This window comes from Strigops habroptila, chromosome 4 (genome assembly GCF_004027225.2).
Source record: "Strigops habroptila isolate Jane chromosome 4, bStrHab1.2.pri, whole genome shotgun sequence".
NCBI classification, from domain to species: domain Eukaryota; kingdom Metazoa; phylum Chordata; class Aves; order Psittaciformes; family Psittacidae; genus Strigops; species Strigops habroptila.
In genome coordinates this window covers 36,430,471-36,446,024 of record NC_046358.1, presented here as the reverse complement: position 1 = coordinate 36,446,024, position 15,554 = coordinate 36,430,471, and the positions used below count along the sequence as shown (strand labels likewise).

Sequence of the window (15,554 nt, the reverse complement as noted above, 5' to 3'; positions counted from 1 at the left end):
TGCTGCTGGCTTTGTGCGATGTTGCGCAATGCAGCACTGACAGACGAGTATCACCTTCCTGGGCTTTCCAAAACTGAATCCACCATTTCCTGCCCATGTTTCCAGTCTCCAATCTGTTCACAGATGCCTGTCCTTACTGGATCTTGTGGCTTCTTCAGTTTGGAATCACCTGCAAGCTTTAGCCCACTCTCTCTGATGGTTAGTAAGGAAGGGGTAATGGAGACTCCCATCCTGAGTTTCAGCTCTGTCTGTATTAGGGTATGAACTAAACCAACTCATTTTCATCTGGATCAGCAAGCTGAACCGACTGACAGAGCCCCACACACTCCTGTGCCACCCCGAAGCAGAGGGTGGGAATGGAGAACCAAGGGGGAGCAAACAGCAGAGGCCAGGCTCAGTGTGGCTTAAACCTCCATGGAGCCGCACCACCAGCTCCTGCTGTGATATCTTAATGATTCTGCCTTTTCCTCCTCCATGCGCTGTGCCTTAATTAGTCTTTCCCCCTCCTGTGGGCCAAACTGCTCTTTCTTTTCCATCCTCCTTCCTCATGCTTTGCCTCTAACACTGTCTTTCTACTGTACACTTCAAAGGCTTTGCTCACTGCATGTCCCTGGTGCTGGTTGCTGGCATCAACTGGTGACACCCCAAAGCAGGCCAGGTCTGCCACAAACTCACAGTCATTGAAACAGCTCCGGGCCCTTTGGATCTGGGCAAGAAGCAGGCGTGGGGGAGGAGGGGTGGAAGGATTTTCACCATTTCACCTCTGGGAAGAGTTATTAGAGACACAGGAAAAGCGAGGGGGAAAGCAGCCCCCTCCTCCACCCACCGTCCCCAGCGGAGAGCCTGCTGAGGGCAGAGTGCTTTTATGTGCAAGTGGGAGGGAAGGAGAGTGTTAGGGCTTCAGAGGGAAACGCTTTGATCTTGACTTTGAATCTCCCGCAGTTCCCAGCTCTCCCCCACCTCTCCCACCTATGGCAGGACCCCAGAATGTGGCCAACACTCCTGGTCCTCACCCAGTGTTGTGGTACTGCATTTGGTGCTTCCTGTTTAATTCTCATCCGTGTGCCTGGGCGCATCAGGGAGCCTTGGGGAGCAAGGGCACAGTGCCTACACCAAGTTCAAACCTTCCTTCCCATCTCACAGAGCCAGAAGGGGAAAGAGCGCTGAGCCAAGTAGAGGAGAGTTGGAGATGGGACCTACTGTCAAGGCTTCACTACCCCAGGGCAGGGGACAGGCAGATCTGGCCCTCCTGTGCGCTCCTGGTGCATTAGACTGGTCAGTCCTGAACATCGCCCAGGTTGTAACTAGATGATCTTAAGGTCATTTCCAACCCTAACTATTCTATTCTAAGATGAACTGGGAGGCAGCTACCATTAGGAGAGGGACAGGGGGACAGCACTGAGGTCCCCTGGTCCCACCAGGAGGGATCTTAAGTCACAGAGAGGAGAAATGCAATGGGGGCCCTGGGTGTTCTCTACGGGATAGGAAGGATGTGGCACTGAGGGGTGCTGGAGGAAAGGGAACAACCCCTTTGAGTCACTGCAGAGGAAGAGGGTTTCAGGGTGTGGAAGAGCCCTAGGGGCCTCTGATATCTTGTCCAACATGGGACCTAGTGGCCTGGCCAGCTCCCCACTTCCCTTGAGAAATTAAACTCCTGGCTGGGCCTTGCCACCAAGCTGTTCTAAAGTTCAGGCCACATTCTTCATTCTTCTGTCCTCCCTGTCACGCAGCTGAAGTCACCCCTGTTAATTGCTCTCACTTGCTGAGGTTGATGCACTTGGATATCCCTGCCCACCAGTTCTCACTTCAGCACCATTAAATAGATTCTACTCCTTGCAACATCTCCTATAATTCAGTCACTCCAGCTCTGTTGCACCTGGCTGAAAACTCACCCACATCTCCCTCTCAGAGTGATGTGAGCACAACTGAACAAAATCGTCTGTTTGCTGGTGCCCAGCATCATTTCAGGTCATGCACAGGCAGGAGGGTGCCTCACAGGCTCTCCACAGAGCTCAGTAGCCTGTCTATCTAAGCATCCCTTTTCAGGGCTCCAGCACAGGCATGAGGCAGTGGGCTCAGAGATGGTTTCAAGGATGGGAATGAGAAGTACCAGACAAACAGGACTTAGGTTACTCAGTTTGAACAAGTTACTACAAAAATTGGGGCAAAGTCCATGTTTTCCAGGTCCCTGTTGGGCACAGTCACACCAGAACAACTTGACCTTCCTTCTCCCTAAGACCGGTGGGCAGACCTCAGCTGCAGCAACCCTACTTCTGTTGCCAACTCAGGCTGCAAGCTCTGCTCATTGCTGTTTCCTCATGGAGCAATGTGAGGCACAGGGGAGAAACCCAGCCAAGACAGCAGACACTTAGGACATTTAGAACCCTCCTGGAAGCCTCCATGCTTTCAGTCCTGCCAGCCCTTCAGCGATCGCAGCTCCACTGATTCCCCAGAGGGGTGACAGTGCCTGGATTTGGACTCCTCAGTGCTCTAGAGGCAGAAAGATGAGAAAAACAGAAGCCAGGGCACCAGCAATGGCTTTAAGGGGATGGACATGTCAATTATAGACCATAGGTGCATCATACAATGGTTTGGGTCAACCAGTTCCATTTCCAGAGGTGGTTTTGGCAACCGGTCCACAGTCTGACCTGCCTTGAATGGTATTTGGCTGCCTCAGGTACTTCAGCCATACTGCATCCTATCTGAATGGTCTCCTCTGGTCCAGTCACAGACAGTGCTACAGTGGGTAGGGGACTCTGACTCCCTCCACTCCTGGAGCTCCCCTGGGTGGGAGAGGAGGTGCAACTGGGGAGATTTCCTGCTGGGGGGGAATAACTGAGTGTTTGAATGTTGTCCCCACATGTGGCACTGTCTGGATTGTCACATTCCAGTGAAAGAGCTAGAGGAAGCCATACCTTATACAAGAACCCAGCACAGAGTCCTTGAGACACCCTTCCTCACCAGGTTCAAACCAATGAGAATTCTATCTGCCGAACATGGAGGTTGCTCTTAACCTGGGAGAAGACTACGTGCCCAAACTTGGAGCAGTAAAACCTGCCTTCCAGCATGGCTGGAAACATGGTACCCTGAGACCCATGTGCAGCCCACATCTCTGCACCTTTGCTCTGGGCGTTGTTTGAGAGAGGATGGGGCTGCAGCAGGCAGGATAAACCACAACAGGCAGTTTATCCAGAGCTAAACTGCAAAGGTCTCCACTGCCTACAGTCATGCTGAAACATCCTGCACCAAATCAGGGAGCACTCTGGTCCCCCACTGAACTCCTCCAAGGAACATAAAAATGCTAACTACTTGTTTATATGCTGGAAGCCGGTGTGTGCAGTCATCTGCATAACAGAACTACCCAGGCTGTCTCTTTGTGTGTTTTCCAGCTCCTATGTTAATCACTGACCCTGCTGACTCTGGCATTTACCAGTGTCTCACTGCCCTGTGAGCACCGCTTTGCATTTGCAACCAAAGAAGTTAAAAGGATGAAGGATGAGAAGGAGAGCTCAGCAGCTGTGGATATGTACACCAGCCTGCTGGGGAAAAGATCCAGGACTGGCCAGATTGATAGCAAGAGTGGAGCTGGCTTTGGACATACAAAGATTGCCTGAGGGGGTAAAAAGCTCACTGGGAGATGGTTTAGGTCTCTTTTCCTTGTGCTGTAGCTTTTTTGTGTCCAGTGAGAGTGACGCCTGGGAGCACCGAAGGCCGGGGTTCAGCATCAGCTGGGGTGATGTCTCCTAACTGATGCTCCACTCACAAGTAGCCAGTCCACAACTTCCAGAGAGCCCATTCTCCTGTCAAACCCTCCTCACCCAGCCTCCCCCTTCTCTCCTGGTCTCAGATGTGCAAGAAGTGGGAAAAAATGCTCTGGGGTATGTGCTTCTGGGGGAGACAGGACAAACGGAAGGTGTGCCTTGATGTGTGCTGTGGTGATTGCTCCCAGATTAACATGGAAGAGAGGGCAGCAGGAAGGGGAACTGGACACATTTCCCCTTTTTGAAAAGTCCGTGTTTAGTTTTCTCCCTGAATTGCATGAGCCCTCCTGCCCTCTCATTGCCAAACACTGAAGCAGAAATGAGTAGCGCAGTGAGGTTCCCCACAGGTGGTGGCATGCAGTGAAGGAAGCCCTTGCCGTCTTTGACATCAGGAGCTACTTTGTGCCCCTCCTTGGGTGGAGGGGTTGTGGTGGGTCTCAAGCTGGTCGCTAAGGATAGGCAAAGAAACCAGATCCTGTCTGCAACCAGACCTACCCAACACAGGGAACATGAAGTACTGAGACCAGTTGGTGAAGAGCCCAGCTCTTCACTGTTGACCAAGTTGTGTCCCCTGTCATTGAAACACACCCAGGTCTCACAACCAAGAGCAGATGGGCTCCTCTTGGGGTGGTGTAGCTTGGGTTGAGGCAGGTCCCGAATGAAGCTCTAGAGGTCTGGACTTGTGAAGAGGACGTGGGGTGGAGCTGGCGTTGGCAGTTCAGCGATGCTGCAGCGAGGTGCCTGGTGCACGGCCTTGTTTGCACAGCCTCACGTGACGCCTGAGGGACAGGATGAACCCATTGTATGAGCTGGAGTTAAGGAGGGGGACCTCGGCCCGAGATTAGCCTGGGGAGGCAGTGGGGCAGAGATAGCAGGGTGGAAGGCTGCTCCACAGAGGGCCCAGGTATGGGCAGGCGGATTCAAGCCTGTCCAGGAGGCTGCCCAGCTGCTGTCGCTTGGGTGCCTCTCACAGACAAGAAAGTTTCGAAGGGCAGCACAGCTGAATTTTGTCAGCCCTAGTAGCCTCGAAGTCCCACCAGCCTTGCCTTGCCAGGGAAAGGATGGGTGCCACTTAGGGAGGGCAGAGGAAAGGGTAACTTATCTCCTAGCTAGCATCGTGGAGGAAGGACCATGGCCTTGGCAGGAGCGAGTTGGGCAAGGGTGCAGACACACACATGGGCTGTGCCAACCCCGGGGGCTGCAGTGGCATCCACTCGGGACCTGCCTGCTCCCCCTGGGACACGAGGGGTGCCCCGAGCAGGCACCCAGATCCCACCCCGCAGCCCCAGTGGGCTCGGTCACTGCAGGCCGGGGCAGGGGTATGGGGCAGGAGAATGCTGTAGGGCGGCAGGGTGCTGGGGAGCACCGGGGCGCAGCGGGGCATGGAGGCGGCGGGCCCTTTAAGCGCGGCGGCGGCGGGACAATGGCCATTATCACTTTAGCTTTGGAAGTGACCCCCGGCCCGCTCCGCTTTCATCTGGGCCGGGGCCGCGGGGATGGCCCGCTTCCTGGCGGGGGAGGGGAGGGAGGGGGCAGGCGGGGAGGGGCGGCCCGGCCCGGCTCGGCCCGGCGCCGCACGCGGACGCCCGCTCCCGAGGGTCACTGCGGGGCTGGCACCGGGGCGGCGGCGGCTCCGTGCCGCTTCCTGCCGCCGCCCTTAAAGGTGCGGGGCGGCCCAGGGCGCGGGTGGGGCGCGACCCGACCCACGGAGCCAGGTGAGTGCGGAGTTGGGGTGGGCACCGGTCGGGGCTGCGGCTCTCCGCCGGCCCTCCTTGACCCTGCGGGCTGCCCCGCCGCGGCGGGCACCTTCCCCCGGCGGGCGGGCGCCCTGTCCCGCCCTGCCGTCGGTTCCTGCTTGGCAGCTGCCCGGGCACCGGCGACCTCTCCCACACCCTGGGGCTGTTCCTCCTTTTGTCTCCCGGGAGAGGGGAGCGGCCGCCCGTGCTCCCACACGGGGCTGTCTCCGTCCCGGGCGGGGGCTGCGTTCGGGAGAGGCGTGAGCGGCCGCGGGGTCGGCGGCGGGAGCGCTCACGGGAGGACGGGGCTGGAGGTGGCTGTCAGGCGCCGCTCGCCCTCGAGCGGTCCGTGCTCTGCCCGAGGGACGGCCGGAACCAGGCTAAGCTGCGGCGCTTAGGCCTGGGTTAAGGGAGGGTTTGTGGCTTTTCCCTCTCCAGCCGAGGGTTCCCCCGTCTCCGGGTTTTGGTGGAGATGTGGGTGTTGGCAGATGGAGCAGGCTTCTCCTGCTGCCTGGGCTGCCAGTGCTGCTCACCCACCAGCAACCCCCTGGAATTTCTAGTGTGGTTATATTTCTAGCCTAGACAGCTCCTGGAGACTACCACTTTAGTGCTTCAACAGTATGGTTATGGTGGTTCACACCTCCTCCTCTAAAGTAAGAGCCTTTACTGTTGGGGTGGCCTGAGCTGGGGCCAGAAAGTGAGGCACCAAGCCTAGCTAGGCTGCGATACATGGACACTTCTGCTCCTGTAAAGCAGCAGCATTCCGGGCAGCGGAGTCTGAAGTGTCCTGGATTCCTGCTGGCGGGAGCATTTTTGGCGCTGGCTGGGGGAACTTGCACTACTGGATGCCACCAGCCCATCAGTTCAGGTGAGGGAACGTGATCTGCAAGTGTTTGCTTATCTGTTACAATGCAAAAGCGGCAGGGTTAGGTAAAACCTCCTTTATCAGCAGCGAAAAGCTCCCTTGGTTACCTCTTGGTGCTGAGGCAGTTTAGGGAGTGCTTGTCTGTCGTGTTCAGCTGCTTTTCTGGGGGTGTGCAGGGGGGAAAAAATGTTCCCTTTGCAGCAGCTCCTCTGTGTAGAGAGCTGCTGGGTTTGATCTGGTGATGAACTCAAGCCCCCACTTGGGCTGACTTCTGCCTTCTGGCTTACCCGAGCCCCTCTTCACCCCGTCGCAGGAGCTCATCTCTGCTGTTTCAGCTGCGGGTTTTGCCTTGGGATTGCTTTTGTGGCCCTGTTGTTGCTCTGGGCAGCAGGAGCTGGCAGTGACATTGAGGCTGTGGGGTTATCACTGCAGAAAAGGATTAAGTCCTGTGCGTCCAGCTCTCCCCTTTGCCCTCCCTCTCCCACCAAGGTGTAAGGGGGTGGGAAGTGCCCACTAGGCCATAAAGACCAGGGTCGTTGCTGGTGCTCCCTAGCCTACCTCAGCTCCTCGCCCCTTCCGGGGGAAAGCTTGTCTTGCCTTCCCAGTGCTCAGCTGGGCTGCAGCGACTGAAAGTGGAGGTAGCGGCTGCTGCAGGGGGAGGTGGCTGGCACTGAAAGGGTTTGTCAGACAGTGGAGGAGGACTTGGGCTCTGCAAGCCCTGCAGCTCTCCTGAGGAATGCCTTTGCTTCTGCTTCTCTAGCACATGTTGCTCGCTACAGGCTTAGTCAGAATTGCTATAAACTTCTATAAATTTCTGTGAACTCCCAGGAGACAACGATACAGACCTGACTTGGAGTGACAACTTCATACTTGCTCAGTCCAGGATTTTAAGACAAGTTTATCTCCCCTGCTTCACAGCTGTGTGCATTCTGCTGTGTTTGTTGTCACTGATACCTGATGCTCCACAGCTGTGGGAACAGCTGTAAGAAGGCCCTGGCCTCCAACATGCAGGAGACTCTGGAGGAGCTTGGGGCATGGGAAGGGAGTCGATTTGATGACTAGCTGTGGCCTGATTAAAGGCAAGAGGCAGCAGCAGCAGCATGGAGACTCCCTGTGGTGAAGTAGCTTGGATGTGGCCATGTGATTTTTTTTTTGTGGCACCTCATTTCATTTGCTGTTTGGTCATGGCCAGGGGCCATAGATGCTATGGCAATAATAACCTTATCTGCAGCAAAGTGCAGGTCTGAGACCTGGGAGAGGTCAGGCAGGCCATCTGCTTTACTGCAGGGCTGCTGCTTCTCCTGCCCAGCTCTGCTGTTTCCCCATCTCCCCACAGAGCTGTGAGTGCACGGTGATACCTGTGAAGTGTTTTAAGAAGGTAGGTTCCAGCTGGGATGTGAATCGAGTAGACTGCAAAGCGGTGCCCTATGTTGGGGGTGGTATGTGAATGAGCCTTAGGAGAAAATGTAGGAGACTGGGCTCCCTGGTTGATTGCAGTGTTGTGCCTGGGAGAAAAGTGGTTCAAGAGGAGAGACTGGGCTGGCTGGTGGTGGAAGGGTGCAGAGGAGGGTTGTGCTGCTGGAGCTGGATCATGGGGTAGGGACTGTGCAGTTGTCATGAAAGCTCCCCGAGCGGCGGGGGCAGAGCCACGGAGGTGTCAAAGAGCTGACAAAGCAGTGGATGCAGGTTTGAGCTTTTGGATTGCCTGAGTGGGAACTCGCATGCGGGGAGAGGGAGGACAGGAGTGGGATGGGCTCAGGCAGGGAGGAGGGCTCCGTGCAGCCTCTGAACTACCCGCCTAGTGCTCATGTGCTTTTGGGTTGTCTCCTGCCTGGTAGCTCGTCTAGGAGAAGCTCTCCTTGTGCGGCTTCTTCATGGCTGGTGATGTGTGTCTGCTGAGCAGCAAGTGACATCTAGTGTCGGCTCGGGCAGCAGTAACCGTGGCTTGGGCTGGCTCTGGCTTTTCCTCCCATCCCAGGTTCTGTGACAGCAGTTTCTAGTGCATGCAGTGCGAGCAGTTGCAGTGCCCTGCTCTAAGGGAGGGGGCAAGCTCCTTGCCCCTTCTTCTGTAAGCCTTGAACACCTTTAGCCACGTCCCTCCATGCCCCCATGCAGTGTTGCTCTGTTACAGGTCCCTTCCCGCAGAGATGACAAACATTTCCCCTTCGAGGCTTTCTTCTCTCTAGGTGTGGATAGTGGCATGTTAAAATGAAAGCAATGGAGCTGCTAGTGGGAGAGACAGATGTAGGGGTGAGGTGAGGTGCAAAGCCAGGCCTGCAGGGGTAGGAGGTGACCTGGCTTGCTACCCCCATGGATAAAGTCACTCCTTAGTTTCACCTAGAGTAGTGTCTATGGAAGCTGTGTGCTCTGTGTGCTGCCCACAGGAGGTCACTGGAGACAAGCTGAGCCCATGTCCCTGTCCCAGGACTGCCTGTGGGGACCCAGGCTTCCTCCTTTGTCCGTGGGACTGTGGGTGGACAAGTGAGAAGTGGTCTTTCCTCTACCTTTTTCACTGCCCTGCCCTGTGGGGAAGAGCTGGACCTGGAGGCCAGGCCCCAGCAGTCTGGCGTGTGCACTGTCTTCATCTTCAGTGACTTCTGGTTTGTTTTCTTTTTTATTTTTTTTTTTTGCCATCCTTCAGGATGATCCAGCGGCACCAGCTGGTGCAGTCTGTGCTGCAGGAGCTGCAGGAAGCCACCGAATGCTTTGGACTGGAGGGTCTCACCAGTGCCGCGCTGGAGGCGGAGAGGACTCTGTCATCTTTCTCCCTACCTGGCTATTGCGGGAGACATTTTCAGGAGGAGCTGGAGGTTGACCGGGTAGCCAGGAGCCTCTATCCTGAGGATGCCCCAAGTAACATGCTGCCCCTGGTTTGCAAAGGTGAGGGGAACCACCTCTTTGAGGCTGCCAGTGTGCTGCTCTGGGGCAACTCCAGCCTCAGCCTGGAGCTGCAGGTGCGTACGGTGGTGGAGATGCTGCTACACAAGCAATACTACTTGAATGGCATGATTGACTCCAAGGTCATGCTGCAGGCTGCCCGCTACTCCCTCTGCACTGAGGAGACCCCAGAGATGACCAGTCTCCCTATGGCTATCCTGGAAGCCATTTTTGATGCTGATATCAAAGCTACCTGTTTTCCTGGCACTTTTGCCAACATGTGGCATGTCTATGCTCTTGCCTCAGTACTGCAGTGTAACATCTACTCTATCTACCCTATGAGCAACTTGAAGATCCGGCCCTATTTCAACCGGCTTATCCGACCCAGGAGGTGTGGCCCGCGAACCTCCACTCTTCACATCATGTGGTCAGGGCAGCAGCTCTCCCGGCAGGTCTTCAAAGCGCAGTACTTTGTGGCTGTGGTTGGCCTGGAAGAGCTAGAACCCACAGTGCCTTCACCAGAGCCTCCTGTCCAGCCCATGAAGACCCTTGAGCTGCTGAACAGTGACCCCCAGCTCACCTACTCCAACCTGCGTGACCGATACAGCATTACCAAGAGCACCTTCTACCGCTGGAAGCGCCAGTCTCGTGAGCACCGTCAGAAAGCGGCTGCCAGGTTTGCAGCTAAACACTTCCTCCAGTCCTGCTTTCAGGAGGGCAATATAATCCCCCTCCAGCGTTTCCGGCAAATGTTTCCTGAAATCTCCCGATCCACGTACTATGCCTGGAAGCATGAGATGCAGAGCATGGTCAATGGTGATGCCTCTGCTCTGACTGAGGCCCATGCGATGCAGGAGCTTCACAGGGATGTCCCCAGAAAGGCTGATGTGGATGAGCCAGCAAATTCACGGGGGAGCTTAAGATCCCCAAGTCCTTCTTTAGACCCCATCCAAGCAGGAATCTTCATGCAAGGAGCCAAATCCTATCTGGAGAAATGCATTTCCATGAACACTCTGGTGCCTTACCGGTGCTTCAAGCGCAGCTTTCCTGGCATCTCCAGGTCCACTTACTACAACTGGCGAAGAAAAGCCATCAAGGAGAACCCCAACTTCAAACCCCCGCAGTCTCCCTTGGATAACCAGAAACCTCTAGAGATGGGAAAGCCATTCCTGCAGTTGAAGCCCAGCAGTGTGCCTGTTAGGAAGAGGCTGAATGGAGACCGGTCAGCACCCAGGAGTCTCCTGCAGCTCAAGCCCTCTCTCAGCTGGAGAAAGCAGCTGCGGGATGTGGCCAGGAGGCAGGTCCAGCAATGGCGGCTGCCCTTCTGCAAGTACCGCCTGCGCTACCCATCTCTCTCCTCCACAGCCTACTGGTTTTGGAAGGGCAGTGGCCAGGCTGTTGGGCAGCATTGCCTGCCCTGGGCCAGCTCTGGCCAGCCATTGAACCGAGTGGCTTCCCCGGCACCTCCGAGAGTGGAGCCAGGCCTTAAGCCCCAGTGCCACATGGAGGTAGCTACCAAGCACCTAGATAAGCCAGTAACAGCCATGCCATACAACACCATTTCAGGCTATGCCATGTCGGAGAGAGCCAACAGCCGGATGTTTGTGATGGATGTGATTGCCACTGCCCAGTTCAAGGCACAGGCCAAGCTGTTCCTGCAGCAGCGCTTCGAGTCGAAGACCTTCCCCACCTACAAGGAGTTCAGTGCCCGTTTCCCACTCACAGCCCGTTCCACCTATTACATGTGGAAGCGTGCTCTGCATGATGGGCTGACGCTCGTGGATGCCTGAATGCCAGTTGCCAGCTCCTCTGCTGACATGCCTTTGGTAGGGCACCCAGGCTAGGGCCCTGCTCTAACTTTTGTTCAGGTTTGGTTTTGTTTTGTTCCTAGTCTCTGGCTTTCTTTTCTATGTGGTTCAATCAGGTATGGGAGCATCCTCGCAGTGCCCATTCCCAAAGACAGGAGGAGTGGAAGGAGAAGGCACTGAGTTGCCCCAAAGGAGAGTGGCTATGGGGGTTGTCCTCTCTTTGCTCAGAGGGTGAGCAAGGGAGGCAGTACTGTGCCAGTGTCATGGGATGGTGCTAGGCCTCTTGAGGCAGACAGTGTGAAGGTCTGTCTGCCCCAGGCACTTGCTTAAATGGGTAATGTGGATGCGTAGGATGAGTGTGGAGGTGCCCAGCATCTCTTCAGTGAGCAGGCTCAGCTGCAGGTAAGGTCAGGGAGTGCTTGGCTTTATGGGAGGAACATCTTTGTTCTGGGTTCTACCCAGCTAAGGACAATAAGAGCTTCACTTGGGGTCTGCAGCAATGCCACCTTGGCTTCCTGGCTTTTAATACTTGCCTCTGGCTGTCTTGATCTTCCCTAGAAGGAGCAGAGGCTGATGGAGGAGGGGACTAGTTTGTGTCCCCACTGAAGTCTGTCTGCTGGGAACACGAAGCTAGGAGCTGGTATCCTTTGCAGGCTCTATTCAAGCTGTCCCTGGCCTTTCTGGTCTTGTAGCAATAACCTTTTGCACAATCCTTCACTCTCTCACAGCTGCCAGCTGCTTTACTTTGTTAGGGTCTCTCTTCCTGGTGCCTGGGAGGAGGCAGAGAGACCAAACTTTGTGTACCTGGTGTCCCTGCATCCCCTCACCATGCTGCAAGCTGAACACAATGTGCATGCCTCCTTGCAGCAAGCCTAAATGCATATATCTCACGTGTAAGAAACCAAAGCAATAAAGACTCTTCCACTCCTAGTCCTGTGCAGTTTCTCACTCTTGCTTGTGTGATTTCTGGGCAAGGCTTCCCCCTCCTTTAAAACTGGCTGATGAGCAGGGAGACCCTGTGCACACCTCAACCCCTGCTCCTGTGGAGGTCCTCTTCTGCTTGTGGGACCTGGTGGGGACCATCTGCTTGGTGTGTGCTCTGGAGGCCTAGCGGGAGCCATGCTTTCCCTGGTGAGTGGCCAGGAGTTGCCTCCCAGGCGTAGAAAACCCTGCTGAACTTTTCCTCTACATCAACCCACAGGAGAAAATGACACTCAGAGTTGTCCTAAGGCATTCTTGGGCCCCAGCTATGTGGTGGGGCAGCCCCAGAGGAGCAGTGCTGAGCCAGTGGGGCATCTCTTAAGAAACCATTTAGCTTGTTTTTGGTGTTGGTGAGATCTCATGACCATCCATCCATCCATCCCAGTGTACCCTATGAAGTCCCAGAGGAGGGGATTGGGGTCAGTAGGTGACCCAGGGGGAGAGGAAGACAGGCACATGGGGAGGTGGGAGCTGCAGAGCAGTGCTGTGTGCTGCTGCAGAGAGCCCTGGCCGCCTGGGCTTTGTGTGTCAGGAAGCAATTGGAGTAATTAGCTACGAGTGAACTCCTCTATGGGAGTAAGCTGGTAATTACTGCAGAATGATTAGCCATGTCTCTAAACTGCCAGAGGCTGGAGTAAGCTTTCAGTGGCAATGATGGCTGCAGGAGCAGCAGCTGTGAATGTACACTTGTGACCCTCCTGGAGCATTTATTTCCTTGGTTGAGCAGAGGGAAGGAGCAGGAGGGTGGGTTTTCTGACCAAGGATACTAGGTTCCTTGTAATCCCATTCTACCACTCTCTCTGCCTCCTTCCCGTTAAACCCCATTTCTCATGTGCAGTAGCTGACTCCTAGATTCCAGCTGTGGACCACCGCTGCTCTGCTGTTGTCCTCATGGATATTTTTGCTAAACTAATTTGCTCTGTAGATCTTCACATCAGATCCGCCTTCTACATGCTGGAGCAATGGCTCAGGCCTTTGCCCAGTCCCTGCAGGCAGAGGAGCTTCCTGCCTGCTGCAGCAATTCCTGCTGGCAACCCCTCGTGAAATCTCCCTGCATTTCATCCTGTCCCCATCCTTCCTTCCTTCAAGGTAGCCCAGTTTTTTTACTCTTCTCTGTTTCCAAACCCTCCTGGTTTTGTCTCATCAGCAAACGGCACCAAGGTACTCCTTCCTATGCCAGCCTGCTAGTGAAAATATGGAAGATCAGTCCTCTCATGGATCCTCAAGGATTTTGCCCTCCAGCCCAAGAGATCTTCTAAAATATTAATAACCTGTCAATACCTGTTCTAGCTTTCTTGAACCAGTCCCCGTATGACAACTGTCAGTGTGGCTCCGTCCCAGCAGCTTGGCCAAGGTGCAGGTGCAGTGTTCCCTGCCTTTCTTCTAGAAAACGAATGAGCTGATGTGTAATGCTAATTTAGCATAGTCAACATCTGGGAAATGCCAGAGTTTTGGAGAAAATGCTCAGATGTGACAGCACTTCAGGAAGGAGAAACTTCCATCTTTCTAGCCTAGTACTGTCAAGAGTTTACTGCCTGTGCCTAGACTTTGATATATTACTTTGAGGATGGCATTTTGGCAGATACTGCATTTATTTGCGTTCATTTCTCTTTCCCGGCTTCTTCCTTTGCCCCTCTCCTGATCTGTCTTCCATCGCTTCAGTAACCACAGCGCTGGGGGAAGATGGGAGAGCTTCAGCAGGGTGGACACTTCCTGCCAAACCCAGACACTTGACAATAAAATTCTATGATCCTAGCACTTCTGCAACTGCATGAGTATGGGCAGGGAGCCTGCCTGTGCAGCAGGAAGGACCCCCTGCGAGCAGGCTGCGGCTTTGCCTCTGCAAGAGGCTTTGTCCTCCCAGGTAGATGAAGGTGCCAGGGATGCCACAGGAAGGACACCCCACATCCTGCCCCAGTGGTTTCCACATCACCCACCTCAAGGCTGACGCCAAGGAGGCGCAGGTTGGCTGGGAGGCTGCGGGAGGACTAGTGCCCCAGTGGACCCCTTTGGCCAGAGACCACCAGGGGTCATGTGTTTCTTTTCTCTTCCACCCTCTCACCTTATCCCTCTGGGAAGAGGAGAGAGATCCAGCACGGCCCTATCCCAGCATCCCTCATCATGGCTCCCCAAATCCCATCAGTAGCCAGCAGCCTGTGTTTCATCACCCCTTGCCCAGGGGTGAGCAGTGCAAGCAGAGCTGGGGGAAGCAGGCAGTGTCTCAGATGCGTTGGTCACATGGATCTGCGCTGAGGTGCTAGTGCTTTATTCCTCAGCAGCTTTCTTCCTGGCTGCATCCCAGAAGGAGGCAGGGTCCAAAGGCCAGCCCTGCCCCTGGCACAGTCTCTGTCCACCCTGTCCTTAGCTGCTTCTGAAGAGAAAGGCCTGCCGGGAAGTGCTCACCTGGACATTGCGGAGGTTACAGAAGGAGCCCAAACTGGAAGACGACATGTTTTCCACTGCTGGGAAAAGAAGCCAAAGCCCATCGCACTTCAGACCATGCTGCTTTTTGCTCCTGGATGAGTGAGGAGCATCTCCAGGGCCAGGGATGCACGGAGGGGATGTTCAGCCAGCTACAGGGAGCAGGGCTATCTTGGTCCCCAAGGTCTTGTCCTCCCTACAAAGAGGGCATCTGGGACACCTGGCACTTCTTGCAACCCAAAAGCTGCCCAGCATGTGAGACAAGACAGGGGTGTTTGGGCATGGGCACAGGGAGCAGGGGATGGGCCTTCTGTTGAGCTTCTGTGACTGACTCTTGGTGTTACCAGCTTAGGGCAAGGGGTGGGGCAGCTGGTGGGGCAACAGGCCCAGGGCAGGGACATTTGGGGAGCAGTGGGCAGGAGGGCGATGGGATGGTGTTGCTGGGACCAGGGGATTGCAGGACTGTGTCTGTGTTGTCTGCATGCACAGCGACAGGCACTTGTAGCCAGCTGGCGGGGAGCTCAGTTGTAAATTATGGGTAACGAATTACTCATGAGTGGAGAAGGAGGATCTTGATCTGATGTATAATGGGTCTCTTTAGCATCTCTTGTGGCTATGTTTTAGAAAGCTCTGGGGTGCAGGGAAGGACAGCAGGTTGCGGTGTACGTGCTTTCAAAACATCACAATTTAACCAATCTCCCTCTACCCCCAGCTCAGAGAACCACAAATCCCCCCTCTCCAGCCACCAGGAATCCCGCTCCATCGCCACAGACCGTTTCTGCGCTCCCTGCCTTTCACATCCCCTCCCGCAGCAGTGACCTGCCGGGCTCCCTGCACTCCCTTCTTTCTGGGCTAGACATGTTGCCAGGCCAGGACTCGAGGCTAGCTATCCTTCATCCAAAATACCTGAGTGCCCCCTGCGGGATCAAGACCATTATGGAGCTCTGCTGTGATGCTGGTGGGTCCTGAGTGTGACAGGGACCCCTCCTCTGGGAGGACAAGAGGGAAGTGGTGAAGAGTCACCTCTTCCACATCCACTGGTAGGGTTTAGTTTAACATCTTATATTTTTTAATCCAAATCGAGTTTTTGGAGTTTCCCTGACTG

The 15,554-nt window shown here is 55.2% G+C and overlaps 1 protein-coding gene across 1 annotated transcript; it reads left to right on the top strand.

The window, feature by feature from the left end:
* The first annotated feature begins 9,004 nt into the window (after window positions 1–9,004).
* On the top strand, window positions 9,005–11,029 carry VRTN (vertebrae development associated). Its single transcript, XM_030483518.1, has one exon. The coding sequence runs from the start codon at window positions 9,005–9,007 to the stop codon at window positions 11,027–11,029; it is 2,025 nt and encodes a 674-aa protein (XP_030339378.1).
* The last annotated feature ends 4,525 nt before the right edge of the window (window positions 11,030–15,554 follow it).